This window comes from Rattus norvegicus, chromosome 5 (assembly GCF_036323735.1).
Source record: "Rattus norvegicus strain BN/NHsdMcwi chromosome 5, GRCr8, whole genome shotgun sequence".
Taxonomy (NCBI): Eukaryota; Metazoa; Chordata; class Mammalia; order Rodentia; family Muridae; genus Rattus; species Rattus norvegicus.
In genome coordinates, this window is record NC_086023.1 from 154,410,845 (window position 1) to 154,424,802 (window position 13,958).

The 13,958-nt window shown below is 52.7% G+C and overlaps 2 protein-coding genes across 2 annotated transcripts; both read right to left on the reverse strand.

The window, feature by feature from the left end:
* Positions 1-3,364, reverse strand: C1qc (complement C1q C chain). The gene is made up of 3 exons (NM_001008524.2): positions 3,316-3,364; positions 2,860-3,041; positions 1-835 (listed from the first exon to the last, which is right to left on the reverse strand). Exons 2-3 carry the CDS (start codon positions 3,038-3,040, stop codon positions 279-281), a joined length of 738 nt encoding a protein of 245 aa, NP_001008524.1. The 5' UTR covers position 3,041; positions 3,316-3,364; the 3' UTR covers positions 1-278.
* A 2,877-nt stretch (positions 3,365-6,241) lies between these two features.
* On the reverse strand, positions 6,242-9,089 carry C1qa (complement C1q A chain). Its single transcript, NM_001008515.1, has 3 exons — positions 9,060-9,089; positions 7,981-8,150; positions 6,242-7,043 (listed from the first exon to the last, which is right to left on the reverse strand). The coding sequence occupies exons 2-3, from the start codon at positions 8,141-8,143 to the stop codon at positions 6,469-6,471; spliced, it is 738 nt and encodes a 245-aa protein (NP_001008515.1). The 5' UTR covers positions 8,144-8,150; positions 9,060-9,089; the 3' UTR covers positions 6,242-6,468.
* Positions 9,090-13,958: the final 4,869 nt, after the last annotated feature.

The window sequence follows — 13,958 nt, forward strand, 5'->3', positions numbered from 1 at the left end:
TTTGAGGCCTTCTAGTGAGAAATCTGGGCCAGGCATATTTATTTAGTGATCTATTTATTTTTCTCTCTTCCCACCTGAAAAAAAAATAGTCTCATAAAGGTCTCGATAAACTGCCACTGGAATGGAACCAGTCAGTGATTCCCAGAGAAACTCTGAGGAGACAGAGGGCTGATGGGTCAGGAACCAGGGTGGACTTCCTGAAGGAAGAGGTCTGAGTGAGGATGGGGAAAGCAGAGGGAGCGAGGCGGGCGTCCGGGTGCTGGACCCAGCCTGCCATTCTAGTCAGGAAACAGTAGGAAACCAGAGAAGACGCTGTCAGAGCCCTCAGTGCCCACCATGCCGTTGTAGTCGTTGACGGCCAGCCACACCTCGTCGCCCCTCTGCAGCCGCAGGAGTACTCCTCCTGAGCTGACCTGCTTGCTGTTGGACATGTGGTCGCAGAAGCTGGTCACCTTGGCATTGTTGAGGAGCAGCTGCACGCACAGGTTGGCCGTCTGGGATGTGTGGTGGACGAAGTAGTAGAGGCCGGGCACTTTGCAGGTGAACTTCCCCGTGTTTGTGTTGTAATCCCCCTGAGGATTGGTGATGGCGGAATTGAACTTGACAAGGCCATTGGCCGCTGGGTACTGCGCGGTCTGCCGGGTGACCGTGAACACCGACTGATGCTTCTGTTTGTATCGACCCTCCTCACCCGGCTCCCCGGGAGGACCCCTGGGGCCTGGATCCCCTGGCGACCCAGAGGTCCCCATGGGGCCGTTTTTCCCACGATGGCCAGGCATACCCGGCTCGCCCTTCTGACCCTTGGGTCCTTGTGTCCCAGGGATGGCTGGGATTCCTGGAGAGAGAGAGAGCAGACAGGAAGGAAGTGATGGGGCAGGAGAAAGGAAGAGGGACCCCGAGTGGGTCTGGCAGTGACCTGTAGTGACACTCCCCAGATAGCTCTGCCCGGAGGGAAGGAACAGGAAGAGGGGGAGGGGACCTTGCTGTAAGTCCTGTGCTTGATCTATCCCTGGAATTCCATCACTTTTAGAATCTGAGGTAGAAGGGTCTAATTTTGCCTCAGCCTGATGATTCGAGTTTCTCTTTTCCTTTTAAGAACTCTACTTACTTTTTTTTTTTTTTTTTTTTGGTTCTTTTTTTTCCGGAGCTGGGGACCGAACCCAGGGCCTTGCGCTTCGTGGGTAAGCGCTCTACCACTGAGCTAAATCCCCAGCCCCTCTACTTACCTTTTGATATTTAACTCCTGCTTCCTCTTCCAGGAAGCCCTCCTGGACTGCTACCCTTGCCAGTCCCCTCTGAGTGAGAAATCTATGAAGATCTGTTCTGTGAAACTCTCAACAGCTGTGGGCCTGTTAGGCTCAGGCTAAACAGTCTGGAGTCAGAGCCTCCTGTCACTCGGGAGAGGTGTGCTGAGGGGCAGGGGGATTACTGAGGGTGTGAGACTGCTAGTGAGACCCTATGTCAACAAAACCAAAACTAAAACTAAAACAAAACAAACAAACAAAACCAGAAGAGAGGGTAGGTTCAGGACCCAACAGATCTGTCCTTCAGGCTGTGTGGCTGCAGGCAGGTGGTTTCCTTCTCTGAGCCTCCATACGAAGGCTGAACCCAGGTTTAGCACATGAGCAGCATAATGCTGTAGTGTCAGGGGCCACCTCAACCTCCTCATGGGGACAGAGCAGGAGAGGGGGTCCAAGAGGCAGCGAGAGGCAATGGAGCAAGAGTCACAATGTGACTCTGAGACAGTCGCTTGCTCTCTCTGGACCCCAGTTTTGACATTTGCCAAGTAGAGGCAAATCCTGTCTCTAAGGGTTTATCAGCCCTGGGAGGTGAACTTGTGCAGGGTGCTCAGAGCCAAGCCTGGTGGCCAGGGGGCCTCAGAATGCTCCTCTGCCAGCCTAGGTACAGGGTTCCCTAAAGTGCAGCCCAGGGGGGCGGGGGCTCACTGAAGTGAGTAATTCCTTCCAGGGTCTCAAGGTTTCATTTGGCGGCTTGGCAGGAAAAGGCCAGTGTGGACATGGACATTCTTAAGGTCACTCTCCCTTAGTCCCCTGCCATATCCCCTGTCCCTATGAGCTCTGCTTGGCACTACTTAGCCTCCCTTACGCCCAGATGCCACTGATCTCCCAGAGAAGCACGCTCGTTCAGAGAAGGGTCGCAACACCTGCCCTCCTCTCCTACCTAATCCTGGCTGCCCACTCTTTTCTTCAGCCTGTCCCTCACACCAGGACACTCACAAGAACATCCTGGGTCGGGCTGGGGATTTAGCTCAGTGGTAGAGCGCTTACCTAGGAAGCGCAAGGCCCTGGGTTCGGTCCCCAGCTCCGGAAAAAAAAGAACCAAAAAAAAAAAAAAAAAAAAAAAAAAAAAAAAGAACATCCTGGGTCTAGTCCTGACTGCCCTGCCCCTTGCATCCTGATTGACAGAGACCATTGCAACTGCCAGGTGCTTAATTTTGTCATCTATGCAAACTTATTCAAAGCCGGGACACCCTGAGGAGCAGGGGTTGCAGCACCCATTTCACAGATGGTCAAACTGAGGCACGGAGGGGTTTAAAAAAAAGGTGTGCAAGTTGGTAGAGAGGGAGGTGGTGGACCTGGCTTTGACCCTACTGTAGGTGCACCAGAAGCAGTGTGGGTCACCTTCCCTAAGTGTCCACCTGCAGAGTGAACAGGCTGCTACCTACCCGCAGGGACAAAGGTTCCCTTTTACTCCCCTCCTCAGGACAAGGCAAATGAGGGAAACATGCTGAAAGGTCACCAGAGTCAGCCTGGAGGCTAAAGTCTGGACTCTGAGGACCAGCAGAAGGAGAGGGCTCTGCACTTCCTGCCCCAGCTTCTACCCAGGCAAGCGACTTACCCGGCTCACCCTTGGGCCCCTGAAGTCCATCATGCCCATCCTTCCCAGGGGTTCCCGGCAGGCCTGGCATCCCTGGGATCCCATAGCAGCCAGCGTTGGCCTGGCTCCTGAGGGGTAGGGCCAGAAGGAGCAGCAGCAGGTAGAGTCCATGCTGGGGCTGGCAGCTGGTTCCTACAACCATCCTGAGGAGGAACGGGGGTGAAATGGAGGAGCTGGTACTGAGTTCTCCCTCCCTCTCCTCATTACCCATCCCCTTCCACAGCCCTTCACCCTGGGGAGACCACGTCCATCCACAGATGACCACTGGACAGATGATGGACAGATGGATAGTGGGTTTCTTCTAAGGCCCAGGCAAACAAAGATACTCCTGGCCCTATGGTTCAGGAAGGAGCCTGGGGTGGGGGTGGGGGGGGAGGATTGCAACTCGTTCCTACTACGGCAGGGTCCCGGCCTCACCTGAGCATGTAGGGGACTTCAGGCCTAATCAGAGAGACGTCCTGTTCTCCCAGACAGGAAGACACTGTTTCAGAGTGGTCAGAGAAGAGCCGCCCAGAGCAGGGGCCCCTCCCCTCCCCCACAGCACCCTAATCCCACATCCCCTTTCCAGAAATTTTCCCTGACTTGACACTTTCTTTTAGGTTCTGAGCCAGGCTGACCACAGTGACACCTCTGTCCACCCCTTCCTTCCCTGGCCCTAGGTCATGTGTGTCTAAATGAGGAAGTGCCTGCTGTCCCTTCATCCTGGGAACACCAGGATGTGTGTGTGTGCACGTGCGTGTGTGCATGCGTGTAGACCTGAGCCCAGGGCACAGCTGTCCCTGGGAAGAGGAAGTTACAGCCCTTTTCCAGAAGAGTGACCACCAGAAACAAGCCTCAGTGCAGTGGTCAATTGGTGGGTGGGCCTTGTTCTAGAAACACCCAAGTACCCATTCCAGTTGCCAGGCCCAGCGAAGGGTGCCAGGGCGAGCTTGGTTTGCACGGGTGCCTCAGCTGCTCTAGCCACACAGCCTTCTTGCTGGCAACTCTCTGACCAGGAGATGCAGTCACTGCTCCGCAGACTGATTTTCCCCACTGGATGTGGGCAGTGGGCGTGCCGGGACATGAGCGGCGACCCCTCTTCTTTTGCTAGACCCTCCACCACCTTGATGCTTTTTCTACCCTCTTCATTCTGCCTCTATTTTGTCTCTGGTTTTGTGACTTGTGGTGGTCAGGTCAGCCCCTTCCCTGTCTCTCCTCGAGTGAATTTATGGGATGAAGGAAGTTTGGGGCAGTAGAGTAACCCAGCTTGAGGGCCTTATTAACTGGATTTGGGGTTGGGTGGGGGAGGGGTCCTGTGTAGGGCACTAGGGAGGATTCTACACCCAAGCCAGGTTATCTACACCCTGCATATGCTACACCTGACCCACACTAGCAATTCAGGGTATGGAGCTGAGCAGCCCACAGGATCTTGCTTTCCCAGTCCTCCCTATCCTTGTAGCCCAGGATACACTATTCGGCTAAGGTACGGGTGGGGTGAGAACACACTGGCATCCCAGGGCTGGGAGGAGCAGGTGCGGTGGGCTCTGTATTGTGAGATGGTAGTAATGGAGCCCGCACACTTCTTGGGCGCCTCCGTGCCTGGCCTAGCTCTTCCAGCAGGTGGCAGGCTCGGTCCATGCTCAGCCGTGTCCACCACACCCACCTCTGTCAGGCTCAGCTTGCTGGCTCAGAGGAATGAATGGGGTTTTGCAGGTGAAGGGGTCAGAGTGGCTGGAATGTAGGTTGAGAAAAGGTTCGACATTCTCCATTTACTGGGTCAGGCACATCCCCACAAGTGACAAGACCCCTCCACTTTGGGGCCAGACGGCCTGGCTTACATGTAGACCTTCCAGCAGGGTAACTTACTTCAGGGAGCCTCGATGGCTGTTTTGCACTCTGTGGTTATGGACACAGGATCCTCAGAGTCAATGTCCTTCCCAGGCTGTGGAGGTAGGCATTCAGGCATTAGAAAGTGCTGAGGACAGAGTGGACCAAGAAACCAAGAAGGAGCTCTGAGAGTCATGTGGTGGCCTGGAATTGAGGGGGTCTATTCTCCCTGGTGTCTCACTTCCTCCTGACCCCAGAGGCTCTTGGCTGCAGGGACAGGGCATGATGGAGCATGTAAAATGTATGTGCAGGTCAGGTCAGGGATAACCAGCCAGGTGCACCAGCCAGTGAACAGAAGGAATAGTTCCCAACTCTGGGCTGTGAACACATGGGGGTTAATATAGGGGAAAACATGGGCTTTCACATTCCTGTGCATGTTGAGATAGGCACATTTGTTACAAGTGTGCATGCCTGTGTATGTACATGTGTACATGCACGTGTATATGTGTGCGCAGCTATGTGCATGTTTGTGCATGTGTACATGCATGTGTTGTGTTCACCTATGTGCCTGTGCATGTGTGCACATGTGCATGTGTTTGTGCATGTGTGTATATGTGTGTGCATGCATCTGTGTACATGTGTGCATGCACACACGTGTGTGTGTATGTGTGTGTGTGCATGTACATGTATGCATGTGTGTTTGGAGAAGTAACTAGTGTATACCTCCAAAGCTGTACATAGTGTTCTGACAGGAAGTCCCTGAGCCTATCTTTTGATGAGGAGTGGGTGAGCTTCAGCCCAGGAACATGGGACCATTGTGAGTCTCAAGGGTAGTGTGTGAGCAGGAGACAGTGTATGTTGATTGCTGTGAAACTGTGTGTATGACTCCGTGTGTAATTGTGTTTGAGACTGTGATTGTGGGGATACACTTCAGCACCCGAGATCCTCAGTTGTTCCCACCCCCCCCCCAGGGCTGCTATGCAGTCAGCTGGCAAGCATTCCAGTCTCCATGTCTTCCTGGAAACCACTCAGGAAACCCAGCTCTGGGAAAGATTGCTGGTGTCCCTGAGCCACTTGTCTGCCCTCTCTGAACTGGGCTGCAGAAGCACCTGTGTGGTTTTGCCCAGGTATAGCTGGGAAGCCTGCGAGGGTATTGGTCAGATAGCCCAATGATTTCAACCTCAGCTCCTTGCTTGAGGTACTGACCTGGGGCTCGATGTCCCTGCTTCAATCTGCATCCCATCAATCATCTGGGAGGTATGGTTAGAACACTCACCCAGGAGCCTGCTTATCAAGACTGACCAAAACAGAACAATAGACCCTGTCTCCAGCTTTCACGCCCTGGCCACGGCAACCCCCTCCCCTCCCCAAGCTTCCATTACTGGCACCACTTAGCAGATTTGGAAACTAAGCAGCTATCAGGGGCTGGCATCCGGAGCCTGGCTGATTGCTTTCACCCCACACCCAACCACTGTGGACAATTCTTTCCCTCAAGCCCCCTTCCTGCTCAGTGCCCAGAAGAATCGGCCACGACATGTCAAGCCACAGACACAGATGGGGTCATTTATTCCAGAAAGTACTTAAAGAAACCACTGGGCCGTGTGCAGAGAGACATCAGTCCTCAGTGCCCTCGGAGCCAGCCCCTCCCCCAGAGTGCTAAAACCCCAGCCCCTTCACTTTGCAGAGTACAGAGAGAAGGGATGCAGGGTGGGGCCCCGCAACAGGGAGTGCAGGAGATGGCAGAACGTGGGGCAGCTACCCAGCTCAGGCCGAGGGAAAAATGAGGAATCCACTGAAGATGCTGTCGGCTTCAGTACCCTGGTAAATGCGGCCCTTTGCTGGGTCCTTCTCAATCCACACCTCGTCCCCTCGTTGCAATTGAAGCACAGTGCCCCCTGCTAACACCTGGAAGAGCCCCTTGCTGTTGGTGTCACAGAAACCAAGGGAATTCCTGGGCTGGCCCCGGGAGGAGGACACGATAGACAGACAAAGGTCCCACTTGGAGATCACTTGGAAGGTGAAGTAATAGAAACCGGGCACCGCACAGATGAAGTGACCTGTGCGGTTCTGGTATGGATTCTCCTGGTTGGTGAGGACCTTGTCAAAGACAACCACGTTGCCATACGTCGGTGGGTTCTGCCGAATAGCTGAGAAAGCTGGCCGGGGCTGGTCCCTGATATTGCCCGGATTGCCTTTCACACCTTTCAACCCTTGGGGGCCGCTGTTCCCCAGGGGCCCAGTGGGCCCTGGGAACCCCACATTGCCGGGTTTGCCAGGGGGCCCAGATTCCCCCATGTCTCCTTTAAGACCTCGGATACCGGTCCGGATGCCGGCAGCTCCTGTGTGGAAAGAGAGCAGATTGGTGGATGGGTAGTGGGGTGGGGCATCATGGGTAAGGAGTTCAGAGCCTGCTTGTCCTCGCAGAAGCAGCCTTTGCTTTGAAGAGACTGAGTCTGACTGGCCTGACTGGCTGTGTGGCCTTGGGCAAGCATGTCAACCTCTCTGAGCCTCTGCTTCATCTATGAAACCGAGCGAAGCAAATGCAGCCATGTGGCTGACCCTGCATTTCTAGGAAATGTGGGGCCGACTTTCTGACCGCCCAATTGAGTCCTGCCCATGGCTGTCACCTCACATGCCCCTAGATCACCAACTCCTTTCTCAGATCTAGGATCTTATGGCACAACTGTATGCAAATTAGTACGGATGTTGATGAGGGTCCTTTTGGCCTGCAGGAGACTGGGAGGCTCAGGATGACAAGGGTCTTCTCTTCCGGCTAGGTCATAACTCCTCCCCTCTCGTCCACCTCAGGATCATGTGTTCTAACAGGGTAGAGTGGCCAGAGAGCAGGGGTGGAGTAGAGGGCTGGAAGGAAATGCAAGGGACAGTTGCTATTGGCTGATCTTCCTCTACGCACCAGGCGAGGCTCTGCCTTGATTTTACGGAGGAGGAAATGGAATCTCAGAGACGTCCTTAATTTGTTTGAGGTCAACCAAACTCTGGAATCTTGGACCTCCTTTTTAGACCATTCATATCCATTCTCTGTGCGGCCTAGTCTTTGGAGGAGGAAGGGAAGAGTTTTGGCAAAGAAGGAAAGGGTCGCAGAGAGGTCTGAAGCTGGGGACAGGGTCCAAGAGGAGGCTAGGCCTTCAGGTTCTAGAGTGAACTACACACTGGAATGGCTTTCTGGAACTCAAATGCACCATTGCTTCCCAGGGCCCCCTAAACTATTGCCTCCAGAATGGCAGGACCAGCGCCCCAGCCTGAGAGAACGCCTACCTGGCTCCCCTCTCTCTCCTTTGAGACCCGGCCTCCCTGGGCGGCCAGGAATTCCTGCAACCCCGTCCTTCCCGTTGGGTGCTCTGCAGACATCTTCAGCCACTGTCCATACCAGGGTCACGGCCAGCACACAAGCCACCAGCCATCCCTGAGAGGTCTCCATGATGTTCCTGCAGAGACACACAGGGACCCCGGGCATGCTGGACAGTCAGAATCACATGTCTGTCCCACGATGAAATGTCACATGTCCTACATGCAAGCTTATGTGACCCAGTTCGGGGCCTTGGTGCCCATTCATGTCCTCAGCACCTGTATTGACCATAGGTCACTAATCCTAGCACTAACAATGACCTTGACCCTAACCGCTAGCCATAGCTGTAACCCTGACTCTTACTCTGACCTTAACCCTAGCACCCAGCCCCTACCCTAATCCTAGCCGTAGTCTATAGGCCCTAGCTCCAACCTTAATCCTGACCCTGACCTTGACCCTGACCTGACCCTAGTCCTAGCCCCAGCCCTAAATCCCACACTACCTCTTTCCCTGCACCTGCCCAGTGTTTGATCTTCCATCCACACAGACCTCCCCACTCTCTGGACATGCAGACTCACACACTCCCACGGATGATGGATCTCATTGAACAAATATTTACCAAGCGTCAGCACTGCTTTAATTACAATCTCCGGCCCAGATGGCGAGCTATGCACACTCACAGACTTTCACAAACACCTGCCTGCTCTCCGGCAGCCTCAGCCCCTTTCCACATCCATATGAGGGCTGACTGTCCCTGCAAACCCCTCTGCTGCTGGGCTCTGGCTCCCCCATGTGCTCTCTGGCTTTCTGTGTTTCTGAGGCAGGGACCACAATTCTCAGTTGCTACCTCTCACTGTTCCCCAAGCTCTGGCCAGAGGAGGGGGTCCTTCTACCCACCAGCTCTGGGCCCTATATCAGTGTTCCCCAACCCATCCATCCTTGAAGGGAACTAGCTTGCAGGAGTATTCTTCCCTCTCTGCCTCAGTTGTCCAGAGTGATCCAGCTAACCTTGGTTTCCCAGCCCCCTCTCCCTCAGGCTTGGCCTCACCTGCCTCCGTGGTCCGCTCGCACTGGATGTTCCAGTCCTTTGCTGATGGTAGGACACCCGTCAGCAAAGGGGTGTCACTGGGGTGCTGCCAAGTTTCACATCCACTTCCCCTTCTTGGAATCTACCCCCGAACTTCCCCAGGGCCAGACACCACACATGAAAATTTTAAGCAGACCTCAGCAAGTTTGGAACAGGGGATGCCCTATGGAACCACGGTTGTGAAGAGGGCTCTAGAGATGGGGGTTTGAAGGGTCTTCAGGATCCAGACAAGCAAAGACTATCAGGGCAGAAGGACTCAGTCTTCAAACCTGGGGCCTTTTTCATGATTAGGGAAGACATAAGAGCTCACGACCAAGTACTTGTAAAATTCAAAGGAGAAGGGACAGGCCACTGGGAACTGAAAGAACAGGCCACTGGGAAGTCGAAGGTACATAGCAATGGGTTTTAAGGCACCCTAGCAGCCTGCCTTTGGGAAGGCACCACATTTCTATGCTCTCAGTTTCTTTCTTACATTTTTTTTTAAAAGATCACATTACAGATGGTTGTGAGATGTTGCTGGGAACTGAACTCAGGACCTCTGGAAGAGCAGCCAGTGCTCTTAACTTCTGAGCCATCTCTCCAGCCCCCCCCCATCCCCCACACACACTTTTTCCTTTCCTTTTTTCTTTTTCTTCGTTCTTCTTTCTTTCCTTCTTTTCTTCTTTCTTTCTTTCTTTCTTTCTTTTTTGTGAGGCAGGGTTTCTCTGTGGAGCCCTGGCTGTCCTGGAGCTCACTCTGTAGACCAGGCTGGTCTCAAACTTAGAGATCCACTTGCCTCTGCCTCTGCCTCTCTGCCTCTGCCTCTGCCTCTGCCTCTGCCTCTGCCTCTGCCTCTGCCTCTGCCTCTGCCTCTGCCTCTGCCTCTGCCTCTGCCTCTGCCTCTGCCTCTGCCTCTGCCTCTGCCTCTGCCTCTGCCTCTGCCTCTGCCTCTGCCTCTGCCTCTGCCTCTGCCTCAGTGCTGGAATTAAAGGCATGAGCCACCACCTCCCCTCCCAGCCTTACTCTCAGATTCTTTACTGCAGAACACTGGGCACCTGGTAACCACTTATTCACCAAATTTTATCAACATTAAAGATAGTTTATTTACTATTTCTCTGTGTATATGCATGTTAGTGTGGGTTTGTGTGCCACGGAGTATGTGTGGAGGCCAGAGGTCAGCTCTCAGGAGCTGGTTCTCTCCTACATTCCCACATTCTCAGGTTTGTGAGGTGAACACTTTTACTCATTGATCCCTACCTCTTTTCTTGAGGCAGGTTCTTATGTATCCTGGGCTAGCCTTGGCATCCTGACCCTCCTGTCTCTACCTCCTGGGTGCTGGGATTGCAGGTGTACTCCCACTATGTTTGGTTTATTCAGAGCTGGCCATCGAGCCCTGGGCTTCGTAAATCCTAGGTAAGTATTCTAGCAGCTGAGCTATAGCCAAGCCCTTCAAACAACAACAACAACAACAACAACAACAACAACAGGGTCCCAAGTCTCATCTCAGCACCATTTTCTGAAAGACACACACACACACACAAACATTTTCAGTTAAAAAAAAAAAACTACCATTACATCACGTATGGCAGCATGTGCCTATCATCCCAGCACTGCTGAGGCAGAGACCTGAAGATCAGGAACTCAAGGCCACCTTGGTTGAGCCTAGACCGGACTACATGAGCCCCTTCTATAAAATGGCAACAACAAAAAGGACCAGAAGGGTGCCTCATCAGGTAAAGGCACTTGCCATAAAGCCTGGGGACCCGACTTGTATTCTGACGTATGCTATGGTATTCGAGCATGCACACAGACAGATAGACAGATGATAGGCAGATGGACGGACGGATGGACGGACGGACAGTCAGATGTAATAGAAGTTCTTAAGACACGTCAGCTTCTGTGGCCTATGACGAGAACCTCAGGACCTTGGCTGGCTCAGTGAAGGGATATGCAAACCTCACGTACAGAGAAAAGAGAGGAGAGAGATTCCGTCCAAACAGCAAGACTTCTGGATGATTCCTAAGGTCAATGTGTCACATACAAAAATGACAAAAGTTCTTCTGGAATCAAACCTGATGGTTTTAGTCCACTTCCTGGGAGCCACATGGTGGATGGAGGGTGAGAACCTACTCTCAAAAGTTGCCCTTTGACCGCCTCCTCTGCCCCCACGTGCATTCTGCATGCAAGCGCAAAATAAATGACTGAATGTAACACGAGCTAAGATTTTCTTTTACAGTTCTGTGGGAGGAGAAAGGCTAATGATAGGAAACCAGCCTTGCACCGTCTACGAGGCCAAAATAATCTTGAGCTACTGATTTTTCTCCCAGTGCACAGCCGCCTTCGGAGAGTAAGGTGTACGTTATGCAAAGTGACATTCCTGAGAAGTGGCAGGTGACCCTTGGCACTCTTTAGACACAGCTCCAGCTTGGCCTTGAAAGGACATAGTTATCTGCCTGCCTCATTCTCACGAACCGGATGGTGGCACTCGGCAGGCTGCGCGCACACACCTGTGGGAAGTCCAAGCATTCACGCTAGCACACAGAGCATCGGCATGCTAGGCAGTGGTGATGTACACCTTTAATCCCAGCATCCGGGAAGTGGAAGCAGGCAGATCTGAGTTTGAGGCCAGTCTTGGTCTATGGAGCAAGTTTCCAGGGCTACACAGAGAGACCCTGTCTTTAACAACCAAAAGATTAAAAGAAAGGAAGAAACAAAAGCTAAGACAGACATACATCAATATCGTAGAATGTAAGTGGTCAGGGCTGGGGAGGTGAGGACAGGTGAATCCCTGTGACTCAGTGGCCAGTTGGCCAAGCCTATTCAGCGAGTTCCAGGCCACTGAGAGACTGTCTACAAATGAACAGACCACCAAGGTGGACAGAACCCAAAGAATGAGACTTGAGATTTTTAGGTTGTCCTCTGGTCTCCACGTGTGTGTGTGTATGTGTGTGCTAGGCATGCTCTCTATTCCTGAGCTACACCCCCAGCTCTCCTTTTACAGTTTATTTTGAGACAGTCTCTCTAAGTTGTCCAGGTTGAGCTTGGATCTATTTTGTAGCCCAGGCTAACCCTGCACTCACAATCTTCCCATGTAGCTGGGATTACAGGCCTGCACCACTAGACCCAGAGAGACATGTCTTTCTGATTATTCTGATTCTTTCTAGTGGTGTTTGGTTTCCATCAAGGGCTGTGCTCTTGGACCTTAGGTGAGCCCTGTTTTGTGGCAGTGTTTCTGTTGGTGAGCAGGGGTGCGGCTCTCGGAGATGACGCTTGTGGAGCATGTGAGACCCTGGTTCTAATCCCTGGCACTATTGGAGGAAACATTCAAAGAAAATGCTACATTGGGGAACACATTAGCACTCGACATCGGCCCTCTGCTGTCCCTCTGGGCTTTGATGTTGGGACAGATTTCCCATTCAGTTGAGCAATTGGCTAATGTTACCCAACATTCCCTCCCCAAAGGAACTGGATCTTTGAAGACAGGAGCCACAGACACTGTAAAGTGTTTAGACCAGGAAGGGTCACAGAGGTGGCTGAGGTAGACTTGGGGACTGAAAATCTCCTCCACACTGCAATCTCAGAAGGATATGCAAACTCCCCCTGCTTCATTCAAATCACCATTTCTAATTCTTCCTTTGAGTCATAGTAGGCAAAGAGCATATGCATCTATCTATCTGTCTGTCTGTCTGTCTATCTATCTATCTATCCGTTTGTCTATCTATCTATCTATCTATCTATCTATCTATCTATCTATCTCATCTCTTCTTTTGATTTTTCATTTAGTAGCATTGAATGGGCATGGTGGTACAGACCTGTAAACCCAACACCTAGAAGACTTAACTGGACTATATATGTCCCCCCACCAAAAAAAAAAAGAGGTATAAGGTGCATTTTGTATAAACTGAGATGCCTGATGTTTGATATTTGGACATTAGATGCCTCTATGCCCATTGTCACCTGGTCAGACTTGGAACATTTCCACAGTATCCACGAGTGGCCTGGAACCCATGCGTCAGGTCTGTGTCTGTGTCTGACACTCATCACGTTCACCTGCCATGTCTGCTCTCCCGTTCTCCTGTCAGTGGGTGACTTGGATGGAGGACTGATGAAGCCGCTAGTGACCTTATGAGCAAGTTCTCACCCTGCCCTGTGAACTGCTGTTGCCTTGAACATCTCTCTGGTGGCGTTTCCTCAACCCTGGGGCAGATTCGCACTCGTCAGTCTCTCCCTCCTCTCACTGTGGATCACTCTTCCGTGCCCCCGAACCTGAACCCTTCGTGGAGACACCTGCCCTTTCCTCACAGTCCCCCTCCTCCCTTTGATGGACAGCGTCTCTGCCTGCTTTCCTTGCTCCTTTGGCACAGTACCTCCCCTCCTCCTTGGTGTCTCCCCTTCTTGCCCTCAGCACCAGATAGGTGGGAGTTGTGAAGGTTGGAGCTGGGAGGGGCTGGCAGTGATCACTAAGACAGTGACAGCGTACTCCTCCTCGACTTTTGGTGAGCAGGCAGTGCTGGGCTCAGGATCTACCAGGGACCCCACCCAGAAAGTGAGGGTGGGAGTGGAGGGACCACAGTTAGTGGGTGCTGTGTTTCTAACCCCCCAGTGGCACCCCAGAAGCATTTCCATCCCCTGCCCTCACCTGCCACTCAGAGGGCCCCTTCCACGGTGAACTGCTGGAAAATCTGGGAAAGGAACTGGAGAGTTGATCATGGTTGCCCACACCTTTAATGCCAGCATTGAGGAGGCAGAGGTGGCAGGTAGACTTCTGTGAGTTCAAGGGCAGCCTGGTCCACATGGTGAGGTCAAGGTCTACATGGTGATTTCCAGAACAGACAGGGCTATGTAGAGAGAGACTCTGTCTCAAAAAACAAGCACAAAAAA